At 40.7% G+C, this 13485-nt stretch overlaps 1 protein-coding gene across 1 annotated transcript; it reads right to left on the bottom strand.

Moving 5' to 3' along the window:
• Positions 1 to 335: 335 nt before the first annotated feature.
• Positions 336 to 13103, bottom strand: NARS (asparaginyl-tRNA synthetase; the record flags this gene model as incomplete). The annotated part of the gene is made up of 14 exons (XM_010288291.1): positions 336 to 593; positions 1179 to 1310; positions 1962 to 2093; positions 3702 to 3815; positions 4853 to 4988; positions 5443 to 5642; positions 6030 to 6251; positions 9263 to 9349; positions 9619 to 9689; positions 10684 to 10762; positions 12027 to 12116; positions 12550 to 12642; positions 12750 to 12815; positions 13021 to 13103. Coding segments are annotated over 14 exons (1637 nt in total), but the record flags the coding sequence as incomplete, so codon positions are not given.
• Positions 13104 to 13485: the final 382 nt, after the last annotated feature.

The following is a 13485-nucleotide window of genomic DNA, read 5'->3' on the forward strand; positions in this document are numbered from 1 at the left end:
GCTATTTAGATGATTTATCTTCATACCATTCTCAGAGGTCTGTATGTGGGAATTTCAGGAGCTTGAAATCCTGATTTCTCCAACAAGAAACCACAAAACAGATTGAAATTAGGCAAATAAAAAAAAAAAAAAAAAAATCAAATGCCCAGCATAGTTGCTTTTAAGTCACAGAAATTAAAAGCAGAACCATACCTTGTTTTTTAAATGACACCTTATCAGGATCTTTGTTTTATGATGACTTGACAGCATAAATGCACCTAACAGTTTTTTCTACAGCTTCTTCCAGTTAATAGTAACATTTTCCTTTAAAAAAGAGTTTTGTTTATTTTCCTTTTCACACCCTAAATTGTATGAGCAAAAGGTTGCAGTAAGTCTTGTTCTCAGACAGGCTCTAGTACAGGAAAGTGTATCGTTCTTTTCCAAGCATCTGTTGCTCAGTTTTCTAGGAGTTTATGAGACGGCTAAGGTTTGCAGCGCTGGAGAAAGCGTGGATAGAGACAGACATCTCTGATATGGTGCCTATTCAGAATCCAGGTTAGGAACCGTTCTAATCCCAAACCATATCCACCATGAGGGCATGTACCATATTTTCTCTGTGAAATTAAAATCAGAGAGTACATATTAAACATTTTATTGTTATTTTTACTATAACTGAAACAAACCCTTCCAAGATTATTTTCTGAATTATGAGGAAAATGACTATACTCTTTTCAGGCAAGATATTTGTGCTCAGTTGTCCTGAGTTTCCTGGGGCAGTGTAGGGACAGGAACAGGAAAAAGGAGGGTGAAAAAGAAAGCCTTAACAATTCTTTTTCAACTGCCTCCTTTTCTCCTCCCCTTACACTATCTAGGGCTCAGCCATTCAAGTCTGTGAACATCAACCTCTCTTTACCTAACAACAAACACTGCAGAAGACATTACAAGAGGAATACACCCACACAGACCAGTCTAATGAAGGTGATCTGGTAAGTGCAGCATGCAACTGCAGCAAACAGCAATTTTAACAGAATGGAAACTGTTACCCATAGCATTTTGCCAGCGGTTAAATGATTATCTACACTGGGCCACCAAAAATATGTTCCCAATTTAGACTGCATCATCTTAAGAGCAGTTTTAAGAAAAAAAAAAAAATCAAATATCACATCTGAAGAGCAGCACATCTAAAGTGTTTTACCAACCTGATCAGTATACCAGTAGTACGGTGTGGGATCGATGCCCTCCCTCTTGTAGCCTTCAAGTAGCTCCTCACTGTCCCAGATACGCATAGAGCCTCCAACAATTTCACCAACATTAGGCATCAACACATCAACCTACAACACACAACATGAGATCAAACCACTACAGTTAAGATGCCTGCAAAATAGGTAGGAAAAATAGCCCAAACTTAAAACTCTATTTCCATAACACATTTTACCATGTAATTTTAATTCTCTGTGACAGGAAGTCAATTCCTTCCAGACCCAATTTATAGATGGAATAAACTCACTGACTAGGTTCTCTAACTTAATCTCCAATACCACACTGAACTGTAAAAAAAAAAAACACCCAAAGAACAACCAACCAGCGAACAACCACAAAAACCCCCACCAAACCACCCTCCCAAAACCACACCACAAACCCAGCAGCATTCCTAACAGCCACCACTCTTCTTGGCTGCCAGACAGCTGGCATTTCAACAGCACAGTCTCCAAGAAGTGACAGAAGTATTGTCATTAGACTGGCCCTTACCTGAGGTCAGTGTAGAGCATGCTCACTATGATCTACTGACATTTTATTAGCACTTCAGAATTGCTTCATTTATTTCTATTGGATCAACAAGCCATGTCAAGAGACAACCAAACCAAAATCTGGTAAGAATTCTCCAAGAGTTTCCTGTGGAACTCATTCATTTTACACTCACTCACACTGACATTCCCTACTCTATTTAGAAGCCTGCAACGCTACGTAAAATACCAACTTACGGATTCAGTAAGCCGGGAATCGTCATGACAGCGCTGCATATAGAAAGACTTTATTTCTGCAGGAAATCGGCACAACAAGATTGGCTCATTAATGGTGTCTGTCATCAATCTCTCAGGAGCTTCAGGAATATCCTAAGGTTAAAGAAGTCTTTATTAGTATTTAAAACCAAAACCACTCCAATACCTTGAGTTCCACATGTATCAGGCATGAAACAAAGACGGTTTCAGACCACACGTATCCACACATTTGTCCTCATGTACCTAAATTTTTAAAACTTATCTTAGAACTGTATTTAGTTATAAAAACATATGTCGGGGCGTGGGGGGGTGGGGGTGGGTGGAGTGGGGTGTGTGTAGGGGAATCTGTTCAATTAAAATCCAAGTTTCCCCAATGTTTCATACAGAAAAATGAGGAAAACCTAACCTGAAATGCAGACTTTCCAAACATCCACTGAAAAGCCTTCAGTGTCAGCCACCTTCCTTCCCAACACCACTTTCCACAAGCCTTAAGACTAGAAAGTTTAAGTGTTTCCTTGTTATGTATATAGGCTATTTTTCAAAAACCTGAACTGATCAGTTAGATAGATGAGGTTGTTTTTTATCAACATTTTCTGACTGAAATTTGATAAATTGTGAAACAGCTAGCAGAATTTTCATTTTGATCAATTCAGCAGTTTTATTCTTTAAAAACTGTGGAGAAGGATGACACCACAGTTACAATGACAGATAGGGAACATCAGTGATGACGTGATCATGGCTTGTTAAACACACTTTTAGTCAAAAAAGTCTGTCTATCCTTAAAAGGTTTAATTTGAACTTCTATTCAGCCAATGGTATCATACTTTTCTTACATTCTGAGTTAAAGTCAGAAGATTAGATTTTTTTTCTTTAGCAGGAAAAAGCAGCCACACCTGGTAGTTGTTTTAATCTGACTGAACATGGCATTACAGCACTGACTGCTGTGGAAGGGGGCAGAGGGAGCCAACTATAGCACGCACAGCAAGGAAAGAGCAAGGACCATAGGCCTTCTGCAAGGGAAGCTCACAACGCAAAGGTCGGCCCACAACGGGGGAGAGGAGGCAAGAACCCTTACTTCCCTCCGGAACTGTTTTTTCAGTGCAGATTGAAGGCCCTTCCCTCCCTTCATCTCTACCATCTTTGATACAGATGGGAAAAACAGTAACAGCAAAAAACCCAACATATCTGATCTTGAGCTGACAAGGTTCCCCCTGAATACACTGTGTAGACTTTGAAGTTAAACAATTAAATGATCTCCTCCTAAAAATCTCTCTTCTCTTAAAGCCTTTGATGACTACAGCTACACCATCAAGTCCTCTTGAGCTCCTTCAAATCATTTACTTGCACACGTTGGGGAAGAGTGAGACAGGGAACAGACGGACAGATGACAACATGGATTTTCATTCCAATGTTCAAAGACATTACGTGAAAACGCAACCCACACCTGCATTCCCCACTATGACACTACTACACCTCCCAGCACAGTCTGACAAAAATCCAGGCCTCACTGAAGTCCATAGCAAAACTCTCTTTAACTTAAGTGGGACTAGAATTTCACTCCTCATCAATATCACTGCAAACAAAACACAACAGATTCACACAGCAACAGTAAGCCCAATAACATGGTGGTCCAACCAGGCTGTTCTTCAAGGGTCTTATACACCCTTAGGGCAGGGCTGTGGGATTTTGTTTGAATTCCTGAAGAGCCTTGGAAAGACTTACTTCCCCAAACTCATAGTAAGTGCCATCTTCCTTCTTCACATCATGCTCCTTTAACCACTCAATGGCTTCAGTATAGTTCATTCGTCGGAAAGGACGTTTAGGAGGCCTGAAGCCCTGTAAATACGAGTAGGCAAAGACAGTTGGAAGAGTACCATTTTTAAAGAAGAATACTCTTTAGGTTGATCAGCAAGTCCACATTCAGGCTTGAAGCATACACACTACTCTTTCCAGCTCATACATCAAATTATTTCTTGATAAATAAATCAAGCACAGTCAGTACGGAAAAGCTAGAACGAAACACAACCATCTTCTAAGCCCAGTAAAGCTCACAGAACAGCTGAAAAAGATGGCAGGAGAGAAAAGAGAGGAATTATTTTCAAAGCCATTTTCTTTTCTGTACAAATTCATTGCACATGTAGGTGTTTCAAACCGAGCCATTAGCAGAGGTTCCACATGCAAGGCCACGAAGGAACATTTTTGCTTCCCTGTGCACAGAATGGCTTCAGAACCTGCCTTTGTGAAGTGGTTGTGCTTCTGCCATTTCCTACCTCCTGCCCCCTCTCTCAGCCTAAATTTAAAATGAAACCTCCCAGCGTTTATCAGGAAAACAGGTGAAAAAACCAGGGATGACTGAGTTAGTATGTGCTCTGAGAGAAAAGCTAGTGATAAAGTTTGCAGTCTCTTAAAGCCATCTTCTTTGCAAAGGCAACAGAAGACAAAGGGTCTCTAACAAATGAAAATAGCTTTAGAGCTCCACATTCCAGAGTGGAAAGTAAAACACCAGTTGTTTCATTGCTCCCTTGTGCTCAATCTGCAAGTACAAGCCGATCAATATTACGAGCTCTGGGATAGAGGGTTTTATTCCACTGGTACAGTACACATTGCAATAAATCCCAGCACACTGCTGGCTCCTGGAACTTGCTAGCAGGGAACTTCTTCCCCCACAGTCCCCTGCTCCTCGAAGAGTCATTACCAGCCTTGCAGCATTTTCATTCTTTTGATGTTATTTAGTATTTTTCCTATTACTAATAGTAGTAAGCAAGCAGAGCTCACTGCCATGCCCTTCCTTGCCCAAAATGAAGATGCTGATTGGTAAAGGCTAAAGATCATATTTTCTTGGCAATTCATGACTGTTCCACATTGCTACCTACCGGGTTTAGGTCATACAGTAAGCTTGATGCAGGTGATTTCAAGACTCTGTCTACTACATCACAAACCAAGCTCTCCAGACGGTCCAGTAAATCCTCAAAACTTATAAAAGGACATTCAGCTTCAATGTGAGTGTACCTGAAACAAAGTCATGCCATTAAAAAACCACATACAAGCAAGAGATCTTTAGCTATGAAAAAAATTTGCATGAGAAAAAACCACAACCCAAGAATACAAACTTTTGTCCACTTTTCCATTTCTCCCACTTCTACACTTGTGAACGAAATTAAGCTGTAAAAAAATAAATAAGGAAGACAACAATACGAACTGTATTTTCTAAGAAGTCAAAGCTTCCTAAAAACGTAACAGCTCTGTTTTGCCCAGATCTTCCTTCACTAAATGTCAATGTATTATGACCACCTGGACATTCACTGAGACAAGGTATTACCCCCCCCAAATATACTTTTGCTCAGTCCTTCAGCATTAGCATGATGCTGTCTGCTCACTGTGCATTATGTCATCCAACTGCCTGCTACTCCCCTGCTTTATTAATTCACTTATACATAAATAGCAAAGTATACTATTTCCATACTCTGCCAAGTGTCTGCGGGTCCTGGATTGCTCAGCTCTGTATGACTGAGCAACACAGAAAACATCTCCTAACGCCGGAATGCAGGTCTCCAGATAGAGCTGCGACGATTGTGTTAAGTATGCCTCTTCACCAAAATAATCCAATTTGAATAGGGTTGAGCCCCCTTCCACCTGTGTCTGGACTAAAGTTGGTGGTGTGACCTGTTAAAGAACAAGACCGTCATTACCTGATGAAGAATTAAGGACAACGATGACAACACACAAAAGCAGTGATGTAAGGCATGCTCTTCCAGAACACCACCTACAAAGCTTTTGTATGCACGCATACAAGTACTTCAGTCTGATATCCTTCAGCACCCTAAAAAGTGGTATGCAGGCTGTTTGTCAATCGTGCTGTAACACGCACCTCAGAAGTGTCTACACACCTTTGAGATCAAAGCAATCAAATAATAGTTTCCTAATAAACAGCTTTTCTTTTGCCCCTTTCAGGTCAATTAGAAAGTCTACACAGTTTTTCCAGGAAAAAAAGATAGCCATGAAGTCAGGACATTAAAGTAGTCATTTGTTAACAAGGGAAAATATACTTACTTCATAATATCCATTGGCAAAGAAATGATCCCTGAAGGCCTGTACTACCATGGAGCGCACCTTGAAGATTTTGGACATATTCTCGCCTCGAATCATCATATGCCTGTTGTTAAGTTGCACATCAACCTCCGAATCCTCATTGAGTAGGTTGTCAGCCCCTCCGGCTGGGGCCAGACCAATAAGCTCCCAGTAATCACAGTTCAGCTCGTGGCCTCCTGGAGCCTACCAATTTGAAAAGAAACAAGCATTTCAGAAGTCCACTTTTTGCCTCTTGGATGTCACTATCTGGCATCATGGCAGAGATGTTAATCCAGTTTAAACAAAAGATGCTAAAATCCCAATTGCAGTGTTTTCAAGGTGACTGCTTTGAAACTCAGTCATACAACACTTGGAAGTGCCATTTTTAACCCACCATGAGTCTCAGACTTAACATGAACGGGACTGAGTGCTACAGTCAGATAATTATAAGCTACCAGATGCATTCAGTTTAAGTATAATATCTCAGAGACAGCTGGGTTTATTCAGCTGGAGGAACAGAAAGCTAAGCAGTGGGAAACGACTTACTGACTTCAACTATTTAATGAGTGGTTATGGACAAGATGGAGCCAGACTCTTTTGGCTGTATCCAGCGAAAGGACAAATGTCTCAAGTTGCAGCAAGGGAGATTTCAACTGGCTATTAAGAAAACAAATTCTTCATAAGGTGCTGAAATGCTAGAGCATAGACCAAGCCAGACAGCAATCTCCATCCTTGGAGACGTTCAGAAACACATTTGGACAAGACCCTTGGCAGCCTGACCTCTCATTAGATCTTCAAGAAGAGGGGGGACGAGATGACCTTTAGAGGTCCCTCCCAACCAAAACCATTCTGTGGTAACTTAACACTGTGTACTAGTTTTGGCTGAGATAGAGTTAATCTTCTTCATAGTACTTTGTATGGTGCTACAACACAACACACTGGCACAAAGAACCTTCCTGTATTCCTTAAGAACACCACACACACACAGAGTGAAGAGTCTTCTCATCTATTAGAAGAAAATGCAGACCCAAGACTGCAGTATGACATTCAAGGTATTTTGTTCTTTGTACTATTTGAGCCATATTCTCCTACTGGAGAGCAAACTTGAAAGAAGTTGGAAAAAGTTGCTTGGATCACAACAGAGGAAGAGCTAGTTCACTATGGGTACTTTTGAGAGACACATGAGCAATCCTTCTGCACTAGGTAGCATCTCGCCATAGTGTGACAACAGCAAGTTTCACACTAGCTAATCTCCCCTGTCCTGTTTGCTGCTGTATGGCAAGCAGAGGTCCTGGCGCCAGGGCTCAGCCCTGTCTGGCTGCCTGGGCTACTGAGCAGACCTTCAGTTCTGGTCTCATCGGCTCCCCCGTGTGGGCCACACTAGGCTTCCGTCCCCTAAAATGGTATTTATTTAATTTTTTTTATTCAGAGTATTTTCAGTGTATAAATGTGGATTTTCAAAGTCTAATCAACAGCTTTTTACAAATCTGGGGGTTTTGTTCACTAAAAGCATTGTATCCTTGTGATAAGACATGAAAACTTGAAGTGTTTTCAACGTCCAAAACATTATGAGCAGTAACATAGCATGAATTACTTAAAATTACCAAACTGTGTAAAAGTTGTTTAAACAAGTGATGCCTGTTTGGCTGCATTTATTTTTAGAACTCCCAGCAGTGTAAGCTATGAAGGAAAGGAAATCTTGCTGACTTCTGATCGGCAAACACAACAGGGAACGGACTCACAATTAACTGAGCTTGGCTCTCTAACCTCAGGTCAATCTCTTGGGGGTAGGATGCAAGTGGCAGGGACAACTAGCAAATTAAGTCCAAGCAAATTTCATTTGCAAAACATGCCAGTAATGGTCAACAGTATACGGCTTACAAGAAAATTGAATTATCTGCAAAGCACCACAAAAGGCTAACATTTTGACCTTATTTTATACACTATAGGCAGCCACAGTGAGGGGCTACTTTGCTCAAATACTAACGCATCTTGGAAACACTGTTTGAAGCAGTATAACACTCCAAAATGTGATTTATTTTTTTCCAGACGCACTTCTCCTTATTATCTTACTAAAGTTAATACACTTACTCAAGAGACCAGACAGGAGACTACAGATTGCCAAGCCACACAGAAGAACAACTTCACTACAAGAGTTTATGACAACTTTGTATATACATCTGAAGGAAGAGGTAAGCTTACAGACTAGAAGATTAAACATACATCTATCCTCTAAATCGCAACATTACTGCTTTGCTTCCTCCTTCAGAAAAAAAGGACATTATTGTAAACACTTATCAACAGCTCATGTCTTAAAAAAGGACTACTTAAGATGTAAATAGGACAAACGTGGCCTGAGCTGCTTGCCGTTTTTGCATCACAAGTTTTGCAACACAGACACAACTTACTTTTGTCTTTCAGTCATCTCTTAATAACTAAGACAGAAGTCTTACAATAATTTTCAATAAGTATCCTGATGAAGGCCTGCACGTCCATTTGAGTTGCTGTCACAGATACTGCTTCCTAAAAGCTTCTCCCCTGCCTTCAGTTTGAATCCTTTTTATGGGCCATCATTCATGCACAACTGCTTAACAGGGCTTTAGCCCTAACTCCAGATTCACACAATTTTGTACACAGTAACAGTGTTTAGATCTAGACTGGAATGAGAGGGGCACAAGGCATAAGCTGCATCATATTTTGAGACCTAAAATCACATCTGCCCAGTCATAAATCTGAGACTACCACTATAAACAAAGTTTCACAAAACAAGTTACAGTAAACTGCCTAGTTCATACACCTGCCAAGTGCTGGAGGACAAATACAACACGGTGAAGAGCCTACAAACCCACCTCAGTAGTGAGGAGAGCTAAACCCAAATTCTTAGCCTCACAAAATAAAAACGGAATAAATCTCTTTTTAGGGAAAACAAAGCTATGTCATTTATTTAACATAATTTTCCACTGTTAAATTCTAGGAAATATCTATGGGATTCAACATGCCAAATTGTTTCAGGCAAAAGCAGAACAGTCATGTAGTTCACCTGTCACACACTGAACTGTGGGTGACAGCAGCAGCTTTGGGAGGTTTGTTGTCTTCTCTAAACCAAATTCCCCCCGAAATAATCTAGTAATTATTTCCACCTCTGTTTAACTGTCCACAGGAAAGCAATAAACTGTTAAAGAGGAGGAGAACCCAAAAGACACTCAATCTCATACCTGCTTCCCTTCAGGAACAAGGTTCAGCGTACCATACACTGCAACACTGCTCTCCGTAGAGAGAATTAGCCCGTTGTAACACTGACACTACAGAGAGGAAGAAACAAAGGCATAGTTAAGGTAGTATTTTATTTTCAGTTTTCCTATGACTTCTATTGGAGTCACAGACAAGATAAACTCACAGTCACTTCTAAACTGTTCTCACATTGACAAAAAACCTCTAGTGGTGGAAGATACACTTTAACAATAATACAACTTAGTCGTAGGCTTAGGAGAACTTTCAATTGTCTACATAAAACAGATGAGGTACAAACACTTATTTAATGACAGAACAGAGTTAAATCATTACAGCTTACCAGTTCATCTGAAAGGACACACTGAAGAAAACCTGTGCCATCTCTCAAAACAATGAACATCAAATTTTTTCCTAGTTAAAAAAACAAGGAAAAAAAAGCCAGAGCACATCAGCTTTATTCACCGATCCATTTGAACAGACCCACTCTTAAGACATTAATCACTGATGTGCAGATTATTACAGAAGGACTGTGATCACACTCTTCGCTTTAAAAAACAAAGATGTTCCAGGTAAGCACTGAAACATTAGCACAGTTATAGCAGCCTTTCACAGAGCTGTATTTTGTATAACAAGTTAAAATAAGTTTCAACAGACATCAAGAGCAGCATTCTAACCTCAACAGGGTTGGGATCGCACTGCCATGCCCTAAGGGACTAGAAGTCTGTTTGCAGAAATGCTGAATGCACAGGTCCAAGGTACACCCAACTCAGACAAATTCATGTCACCCTGGTCACCCACCTCTCCACAAAAGCATAAAATTACAAAAATAATTTGCTAGAAACTGCTCATGACATCCAGACCCACAACCAATTCATCAAGTACTTCAGTGATAACCTGAACATGTACGCTTGGAGTCACAATCACTCTGCTGTGCACTTCGACGCCCTGACCAAAGCCACCTCGCTAACTAGAATACTAATCATTTTGATAGCAAATATTACTTGCTAAACTTATTCTAAAAGAAGTTATGCTACTTTATATAACTTCAAAATTCCTATTTGCTGGTTTCACTATCAGTAGATGCTAGTTAGCTCCTCAGTTTGCAGGATGAATTAAAAAAACCTCAGAACAAGTCTTCTGAAGAAATTCTGCAGGACTGGCCTCCAAACTGAAAATCCTGTAAGAAAGATTTTAACTAAGAAATGTCTATATGTTCACACATCATGCAGAATTTTCAGTGTTGTAGTGCCCACTGTGACAAAGCAAAGAGAACATCTAGTTGATAGTTTAAAAATTTAGGAACAGGTGCTGTCCGACTCATTTTAAGTGTCCAAATTTTGAAGGCTACTGTATTTGTTCCATTTCTCTGCACAGGCTCAGTAACTTCTAAATGCTTGTGGTTTACCTTGCCTCCGTAATCTGTGAATCCAGCCAAAAATCTTCACTCTCTGGCCCCTGTAAGCCTCCAGAGCATCAATCTTTACCTGTAAAGCAGGAAATAAAAGCAATCAAATAGAGAAATGATTCACCATTTAGATGGCATTTTCCACATAATTACTTAGAATGCAAGTGCATGGGACATCTCCCTCCCCAAAACGGCTCCTCCCAGCAGCACTTGAAGCCAAGTTCCATCCAAGGCATAAGCACAGCTGTCAATACTGAACAGCTGTTTAATAAGGAAAGAGTATTTTAGCCAGGACAGGCAGTAGGGACAGACAGACAGGGACAGCATTTCCAGACTTCATATTGAGTCCTTTCTATTTAGTGGGCTTGCTTTGCCATGTGGAAACTAGGGACTTTAATAGCTTTTAAAGAAGCTCACTTTGCATTTGACTGAAAGGAGAACTGAAAACACGTAACAGCTCATGCCGTAAGACTAGAGTACTCAGGTACTACAGGAAATACAAGGTGCATTAAATCACCAAAAGACTTGGAAAGGATGCCCCTGACACATTTTCTGGCACTCTGGGTTAATTTCTAGAGACATTCAATGGATGAGTTCAGTTAGCAGTCAAAGAAGCAGAGGACCTGGATATGACATAGGTACATGTACACAGGTACCTGAGGTACTGACACTGCTATAGTCTGCACAATTAACCCAGCAGGCACCTTCAAATTGGATCACACCTCAGGCAGGTAAGGACAGCTACAGTGCACTGGTCCAGAAGAGACTGTGATTTCAGCACAGCAGGGCCCAGCTGCCCCTTTCTCAAAGGGCAGCCATGAGAGTGCAGGCTCCAATCAAAACCATCTTCTACACAGGGCCTATCCGAAACCCCATCACAGAGTAGCACATATATCATCTGCTTACTAAGCTAAGGATGGCACCAAATCAGCAAATCCAGCAGGACTCTACAAACAGTCAAATAAAAACTGCGTCCCATGTCCCCATAACTTAAATCACATCTTCTAACCAGCACTGTTTCCTCACCCTCTGCCACTACAATAATCAAAGCAAAACTAATCAACTTTATCAAACAGAAACACGGTCTCTACCAGCAGACAAACACAGAGAAGTCACATATGTGAACCACGAAGGTTCAGGTTCCCATCAAGTGCATGAGAAAGACCAAAGTCTATATAATAGAACACATAGATAATCAGAAAAGCAAAGTTACCTTTACAGACAGTAACAAGACAGTGGCCTTCAACAGCTGCCAGAGCCACAAAGCAGAGACAAACTCAATCTTTGTGCAGAAGAGACACCATAACACAGGCCATGTATCAAGTGCACTGGATCTTACTCACACATTTTGGCTGTGGAAGACTAGGATCATTCTTGATAACAACCTTCTTAGCTTCCTCCAGGTTCTTCTCTCTTCTCAAGAGATCTTCTGCCTGGTTTTAAAAAAAAATAAAATGTATTAAATAGCTGTAACCAGGCTTTGTAAGATTCCCACACTTCACAATTACCGTAGACTATACTGTACACTTACAGAGACATCATAAAAAGCGTTGATGTTACTCTGCTGGGGCCTAAACCTGCCCTAATTCAAGACCAGGATAAGAAACAATGCACAGATGCATTTCTCATTTTTTTCTGGAAAGTATAAGGCAATAGATTGCAATTATTCAAAACTCACCCAGCTTCAGCCATTTGCTTGTCCTAATTTAAACACAGGCAAGTTATAAATAACGTATGTGTGCAATGGTGACATAGATGAACAAACTGAAGCTTTTTTGGAGGGGTGGGAATGACAACAACGCTGTTTAATATTTTTGGAAAAGAAAGAGGAATGTGTCTTCCAACCTGGCATCACCTGCAACCTACCTCCTTCTTTTCCTTAGCTTCATTCTTCATTTGTTCCCTGTACCACAGTTTTTTGACATTTTTCATCTGTGACTTTGAAATAATGGCCCATCTCTAAATCAATCCAAGGAGAGAGCAAAAGATAAAAGATTACATTTGTGTCCCTTCACACAAAGCGGCTCTAAAATAATTTCTACTAGGGAGCTCTAATGCTACAGCACCTCATTTTCTTTTTGTGAATCCACATAAATAGTAGGAAACGGTTCCTTTCCTGCTGTCATCAAAGCCTAAGAAGGGGGAGAAAATAACAGAATCAACAGCACTGCAAGTGAGCTAAAATTATCCTTAAAGAGACCGAGCAGAGTTCCTACTTCTGAACCTTCTGGTTAGAGTTGCAAAAATAAAATTTACATTTATAAGTACAAGGCCAACCACTTGACCTAATGCACAGTTCATGCTCTTCAACACAAACAGCTGGTCTTTTCCAGTTACCTTTAGAACAGTCTTGAATGGTTTCTTTTGTGTCCCATCACCAGTGGAATCACTGCCCTCCCGTTCAGAAACGTACAGCTCTTCTGCAATACATGACAAATACAGGCAATTACAAAACAAATTAAAAATTATCAGCTATGGAAGTGGTCAGGAAGAAACTGGACACACACAAGGATATCAAATCTTCACAGTTATCAGCAGCGATAAACCTTCAAAAACACGCAGTTGGTCAGGCAGAATAAGAGTTATTTAATGTTCTCCATTCTAAAAATCAATCCATGCCGTCAGTGCATTATGCTAAAGCCTTAAGGACTCCCAGGATACCGAGCTCTTGAGGTCACCGGCTGTACAGCAGGAACGGGAAAGGAACGACTCGCTAAAAGCACCGAAAACGCGTTTGCGGGCGCCGGGACAGACGCCAAGGCCCGAGCAGAAGGCCCCTGCGCCCCAAGCCCCCCAAGCGCT

Source organism: Phaethon lepturus, unplaced genomic scaffold (genome assembly GCF_000687285.1).
Source record: "Phaethon lepturus isolate BGI_N335 unplaced genomic scaffold, ASM68728v1 scaffold38085, whole genome shotgun sequence".
Lineage (NCBI taxonomy): Eukaryota > Metazoa > Chordata > Aves > Phaethontiformes > Phaethontidae > Phaethon > Phaethon lepturus.